Below are 7756 nucleotides of genomic sequence, written 5' to 3'. Positions count from 1 at the left end.
TTTTGTTGACCTTTGTCCATGGAAGGTCCCTGCAAAATTTCATTGAAATTGGTTCAGGGGTTTTGGAGAAGAAGTCGAAAATGTAAATTGTTTACGGACGCACGACGGACGACGGACGACGGACGACGACGGACAAAAGGCGATCGCAATAGGTCACTTGAGACTTTGCCTCAGGTGACCTAATAAAATCCATATATCGATTATCAGAGACCAGGAGACAAATAAAAGTCCTAACTGTAAATAGCGAAGATAAAAGCAACAAACAGAGGATTATCGCGTGTTATCACCTGACAGGCAATGAAGCTTCTCTGTTTGAACTAAGGCAGTCGAGGATATGCCTCGTAATGGTGTAATAATAACATCGTTGTTATGGCAACCCGTATTGTATTCATGTTTGTTAACGACAGATGCCAATGTCATGAAGGAAGAATGACCAGAGGTCATTCCGTAAGGTATATGTACCGTACGTGTGCACACGGTTGAACAAGTTGTTAATAGGGAAAGTGGTTGTCTTCGCATCACCTATGGTGGTATGAAGACGATGTCGGCAGATGATGGGGCACTGGGACCAACTTTAAAGTGTAATCATAATGTCTTAATCGAGACTCTAAAGTATGACTGTTCGTCCGGCGGTTAAATTCTTACAAGAGGTTAATCATAGGTGCTATAGGGTGACACAGCACAACGAAGGAATAGGTAGAAAGTGCATTTACTTTTTTTCTCCAATGTTCTTCTCGCAGGATACTAACAAGCTTTATCCCCAATTCTCGTAAGGAACACACAAATCTCGTACGAAAATGCAGTAGGATACTAGAGCAGAAGTTTTACCCTTACTGGCACAGGCAGTTTTAATAAAACGCTTTAAAAGTAGTTATTTCTAAGATTTGTTAAAGCATTAGTAACCATGACAAAAGTTGCAAAACACCTTTCTATTGAACCAGAACGAAAACAAAATGCAAATGTCACTTTGTGCATATCTGGCGATATCAAATTTGAATTCACAATTCCCCCAAACTTCATTGGCAATGCATGTCTTATAGGTATACACAACTATGTATTGCGCAAGGTTGACACGACGTCAGACAGTAAGTACCACAGCTCCAATTCCACATAGGTTTCATGTCGTACGGGATATGAAATATATTCAATCCTGTTGACAAAAAAAGCGACACTCGCTTTAGATTAGGAATATAAATACACTTAATAAAATACTATATTAAACCGAAAGCAGATTTGAAAACGGGGTTGATTTTTCGATATATGTTTTAATTTCTATATCAATATTTATCCAAACTTACCGAAAGAGGATGATAGCGGCAGATAGGATGATGAAGAGAATGGTGGATATAGCAGCAATGACGTAGGTGAGTTTGGTGGAATAATCTGAACAACAAAAAGAGACAAATGTTATAATAAATATCAGACTGGATACTTATGAAATACTGGACAATTGAAAGGATATGAGTAGATTATGTAAATGTTAACAACGGAGAAGAGAAATTAAAAAGCACGGATAATATGTAAACTTGACAACAGAAATAATAGTTTTGATTATGTTAGTAGAAATAACAGAAACAAAATCAATCTCATATTACGTTTACATTGACAACAGAAAAGGTACGTGGATATTTTGTAAATATAAAGTGCAGAAAAGATAACTGATTATTACGTCATACCGGTCAATAGAAAACGTCTCACCGGTCAATAGAAAACGTTATATCGGTCAATAGAAAAGATAACTGAATATTACGTCATACCGATGTATAGAAAAGATATCTGAATATTACATCATACCGGTCAATAGAAAGGATAACTGATTATTACATCATACCGGTCAATAGAAAAGATAACTGAATATTACATCATACCGGTCAGACGAAAAGATAACTGAATTTTAAATCATACCGGTCAATAGAAAGGATAACTGAATATTACGTCATACCGGTCAATAGAAAAGATAACTGAATATTACGTCATACCGGTCAATAGAAACGATAACTGAATATTACATCATACCGGTTAATAGAAAAGATAAATGAATATTACATCATACCGGTCAATAGAAATGATAACTGAATATTACATCATACCGGTCGATAGAAAGGATAACTGAATATAACGTCATACCGGTCAATAGAAAAGATAACTGAATAGTACGTCATACCGGTCAATAGAAAAGATAACTAAATATTACATCATAACGGTTAATAGAAAAGATACTGAATATTACATCATACCGATCAATAGAAAAGATAACTGAATATTACATCATACCGGTCAATAGAAACGATAACTGAATATTACATCATACCGGTCAATAGAAAAGATAACTGAATATAACGTCATACCGATCTATAGAAAAGATTACTGAATATTACAGCATAACGTTCAATAGAAAAGATAACTGAATATAAGGTCATACCGGTCAATAGAAAAGATAACTGAATATAACATCATACCGGTCAATAGAAAAGATAATTGAATATTACATCATACCGGTCAATAGAAAAGATAACTTAATATTATATAATACCGGTCAATAGAAAAGATAACTGAATATTAAGTCATACCGGTCAATAGAAAAGATAACTGAATATTACGTCATACCGGTCAATAGAAAAGATAACTGAATATTACATCATACCGGTCAATAGAAAAGATAACTGAATATTACATCATACCGGTCAATAGAAAAGATAACTGAATATTACATCATACCGGTCAATAGAAAAGATAACTGAATATTACATCATACCGGTCAATAGAAAAGATAACTGAATATTACGTCATACCGGTCAATAGAAAAGATAACTGAATATTACGTCATACCGGTCAATAGAAAAGATAACTGAATATTACATCATACCGGTCAATAGAAAAGATAACTGAATATTACATCATACCGGTCAATAGAAAAGATAACTGAATATTACGTCATACCGGTCAATAGAAAAGATAACTGAATATTACGTCATACCGGTCAATAGAAAAGATAACTGAATATTACGTCATACCGGTCAATAGAAAAGATAACTGAATATTACGTCATACCGGTCAATAGAAAAGATAACTGAATATTACGTCATACCGGTCAATAGAAAAGATAACTGAATATTACGTCATACCGGTCAATAGAAAAGATAACTGAATATTACGTCATACCGGTCAATAGAAAAGATAACTGAATATTACGTCATACCGGTCAATAGAAAAGATAACTGAATATTACGTCATACCGGTCAATAGAAAAGATAACTGAATATTACGTCATACCGGTCAATAGAAAAGATAACTGAATATTACGTCATACCGGTCAATAGAAAAGATAACTGAATATTACGTCATACCGGTCAATAGAAAAGATAACTGAATATTACGTCATACCGGTCAATAGAAAAGATAACTGAATATTACGTCATACCGGTCAATAGAAAAGATAACTGAATATTACGTCATACCGGTCAATAGAAAAGATAACTGAATATTACGTCATACCGGTCAATAGAAAAGATAACTGAATATTACGTCATACCGGTCAATAGAAAAGATAACTGAATATTACGTCATACCGGTCAATAGAAAAGATAACTGAATATTACGTCATACCGGTCAATAGAAAAGATAACTGAATATTACGTCATACCGGTCAATAGAAAAGATAACTGAATATTACGTCATACCGGTCAATAGAAAAGATAACTGAATATTACGTCATACCGGTCAATAGAAAAGATAACTGAATATTACGTCATACCGGTCAATAGAAAAGATAACTGAATATTACGTCATACCGGTCAATAGAAAAGATAACTGAATATTACGTCATACCGGTCAATAGAAAAGATAACTGAATATTACGTCATACCGGTCAATAGAAAAGATAACTGAATATTACGTCATACCGGTCAATAGAAAAGATAACTGAATATTACGTCATACCGGTCAATAGAAAAGATAACTGAATATTACGTCATACCGGTCAATAGAAAAGATAACTGAATATTACGTCATACCGGTCAATAGAAAAGATAACTGAATATTACGTCATACCGGTCAATAGAAAAGATAACTGAATATTACGTCATACCGGTCAATAGAAAAGATAACTGAATATTACGTCATACCGGTCAATAGAAAAGATAACTGAATATTACGTCATACCGGTCAATAGAAAAGATAACTGAATATTACGTCATACCGGTCAATAGAAAAGATAACTGAATATTACGTCATACCGGTCAATAGAAAAGATAACTGAATATTACGTCATACCGGTCAATAGAAAAGATAACTGAATATTACGTCATACCGGTCAATAGAAAAGATAACTGAATATTACGTCATACCGGTCAATAGAAAAGATAACTGAATATTACGTCATACCGGTCAATAGAAAAGATAACTGAATATTACGTCATACCGGTCAATAGAAAAGATAACTGAATATTACGTCATACCGGTCAATAGAAAAGATAACTGAATATTACGTCATACCGGTCAATAGAAAAGATAACTGAATATTACGTCATACCGGTCAATAGAAAAGATAACTGAATATTACGTCATACCGGTCAATAGAAAAGATAACTGAATATTACGTCATACCGGTCAATAGAAAAGATAACTGAATATTACGTCATACCGGTCAATAGAAAAGATAACTGAATATTACGTCATACCGGTCAATAGAAAAGATAACTGAATATTACGTCATACCGGTCAATAGAAAAGATAACTGAATATTACGTCATACCGGTCAATAGAAAAGATAACTGAATATTACGTCATACCGGTCAATAGAAAAGATAACTGAATATTACGTCATACCGGTCAATAGAAAAGATAACTGAATATTACGTCATACCGGTCAATAGAAAAGATAACTGAATATTACGTCATACCGGTCAATAGAAAAGATAACTGAATATTACGTCATACCGGTCAATAGAAAAGATAACTGAATATTACGTCATACCGGTCAATAGAAAAGATAACTGAATATTACGTCATACCGGTCAATAGAAAAGATAACTGAATATTACGTCATACCGGTCAATAGAAAAGATAACTGAATATTACGTCATACCGGTCAATAGAAAAGATAACTGAATATTACGTCATACCGGTCAATAGAAAAGATAACTGAATATTACGTCATACCGGTCAATAGAAAAGATAACTGAATATTACGTCATACCGGTCAATAGAAAAGATAACTGAATATTACGTCATACCGGTCAATAGAAAAGATAACTGAATATTACGTCATACCGGTCAATAGAAAAGATAACTGAATATTACGTCATACCGGTCAATAGAAAAGATAACTGAATATTACGTCATACCGGTCAATAGAAAAGATAACTGAATATTACGTCATACCGGTCAATAGAAAAGATAACTGAATATTACGTCATACCGGTCAATAGAAAAGATAACTGAATATTACGTCATACCGGTCAATAGAAAAGATAACTGAATATTACGTCATACCGGTCAATAGAAAAGATAACTGAATATTACGTCATACCGGTCAATAGAAAAGATAACTGAATATTACGTCATACCGGTCAATAGAAAAGATAACTGAATATTACGTCATACCGGTCAATAGAAAAGATAACTGAATATTACGTCATACCGGTCAATAGAAAAGATAACTGAATATTACGTCATACCGGTCAATAGAAAAGATAACTGAATATTACGTCATACCGGTCAATAGAAAAGATAACTGAATATTACGTCATACCGGTCAATAGAAAAGATAACTGAATATTACGTCATACCGGTCAATAGAAAAGATAACTGAATATTACGTCATACCGGTCAATAGAAAAGATAACTGAATATTACGTCATACCGGTCAATAGAAAAGATAACTGAATATTACGTCATACCGGTCAATAGAAAAGATAACTGAATATTACGTCATACCGGTCAATAGAAAAGATAACTGAATATTACGTCATACCGGTCAATAGAAAAGATAACTGAATATTACGTCATACCGGTCAATAGAAAAGATAACTGAATATTACGTCATACCGGTCAATAGAAAAGATAACTGAATATTACGTCATACCGGTCAATAGAAAAGATAACTGAATATTACGTCATACCGGTCAATAGAAAAGATAACTGAATATTACGTCATACCGGTCAATAGAAAAGATAACTGAATATTACGTCATACCGGTCAATAGAAAAGATAACTGAATATTACGTCATACCGGTCAATAGAAAAGATAACTGAATATTACGTCATACCGGTCAATAGAAAAGATAACTGAATATTACGTCATACCGGTCAATAGAAAAGATAACTGAATATTACGTCATACCGGTCAATAGAAAAGATAACTGAATATTACGTCATACCGGTCAATAGAAAAGATAACTGAATATTACGTCATACCGGTCAATAGAAAAGATAACTGAATATTACGTCATACCGGTCAATAGAAAAGATAACTGAATATTACGTCATACCGGTCAATAGAAAAGATAACTGAATATTACGTCATACCGGTCAATAGAAAAGATAACTGAATATTACGTCATACCGGTCAATAGAAAAGATAACTGAATATTACGTCATACCGGTCAATAGAAAAGATAACTGAATATTACGTCATACCGGTCAATAGAAAAGATAACTGAATATTACGTCATACCGGTCAATAGAAAAGATAACTGAATATTACGTCATACCGGTCAATAGAAAAGATAACTGAATATTACATCATACCGGTCAATATAAAGGATAACTAAATATTACATCATACCGGTCAATAGAAAAGATACTCAATCATTACTCATGATATAACATGTAAAAAGGAACAGAAAACATCGTGGCAATAACGTTACAAGATGCATGTTACACTGCATAATGGACATTTTCGCCCGATTAAACTTTCGCCTTTCGCCGGTAAAATCCAAATTCGACCTATATGAATTTCGCTCTTAACATTTAGTTATTACGTATATTATATTGTTTATTTATGTTCGTTGTTATGATAGGTTAGCCCTCGCTATGGAGAGCGAAACAGCGATATTTAGGCTGCGGCGAAAATGACATGGTTTACAGAATATTCTATTACTTAAGACACGTCAAACTTCCCGTTATAATTATATGTAAATCCGTGATGGTAAGTTAGCGTTTATTCCATGTTGATTTCTGCATGTGAATACGATATGTTTTGAGGAAAGCTACTGTTTTTTTCTATACGTATTGACTTCTAACATAGAACGGTTGATTATTTTCAAGGAAAGTATACGTTACTATACTACTATGCGTCGATAATAAAGGGAACAACACTAAGATGGACACCTTTACTCTTGCATAAACAGTCTGTTACAATGTAATTGATAATTTGGTCCTTTTTTAATTAAGAACGTACCATTTTTGAAACATTCTTGGTTGTCTCCCTGAAAACCACATTTGGGTGTGTTGAGAGGGGGTACGGTCCTGTCCCCCGCCCAATGAACTGTCTTGGTTGGAACAGGATTATACCACTGCCGGTCTCCAAAGAAATTGGCAATAACCTGAATAATATGAATATCTAATTTGTTTTGTGATTACATTGCAAAGTCATATAGAGTACACTTAGCATATGACAGACACCTCCTGACTACATATTAACTTAATATGTAAACCCAAATACAGACACCTCCTGACCCCATATTTACTTAATATATAAACCCAAATACAGACACCTCCTGACCACATATTAACTTAATATGTAAACCCAAA

At 33.5% G+C, this 7756-nt stretch overlaps 1 protein-coding gene across 1 annotated transcript in view; it reads right to left on the bottom strand.

Annotated features, from left to right (window-relative positions):
- Positions 1-7756, bottom strand: part of LOC110441775 (atrial natriuretic peptide receptor 1-like) — a 26395-nt gene that overhangs the window by 9209 nt on the left and 9430 nt on the right. Inside the window, exons 6-7 of the mRNA XM_021485025.1 lie at positions 7404-7548; positions 1299-1383 (exon numbers count right to left, since the gene is read on the bottom strand). Coding sequence (XP_021340700.1) covers positions 1299-1383; positions 7404-7548 — 230 coding nt within the window. The remainder of the gene's footprint in view (positions 1-1298; positions 1384-7403; positions 7549-7756) is intronic.

This window comes from Mizuhopecten yessoensis, unplaced genomic scaffold, assembly GCF_002113885.1.
Source record: "Mizuhopecten yessoensis strain PY_sf001 unplaced genomic scaffold, ASM211388v2 scaffold716127, whole genome shotgun sequence".
NCBI lineage: Eukaryota > Metazoa > Mollusca > Bivalvia > Pectinida > Pectinidae > Mizuhopecten > Mizuhopecten yessoensis.
This window is presented reverse-complemented; position numbering and strand designations above follow the sequence as displayed.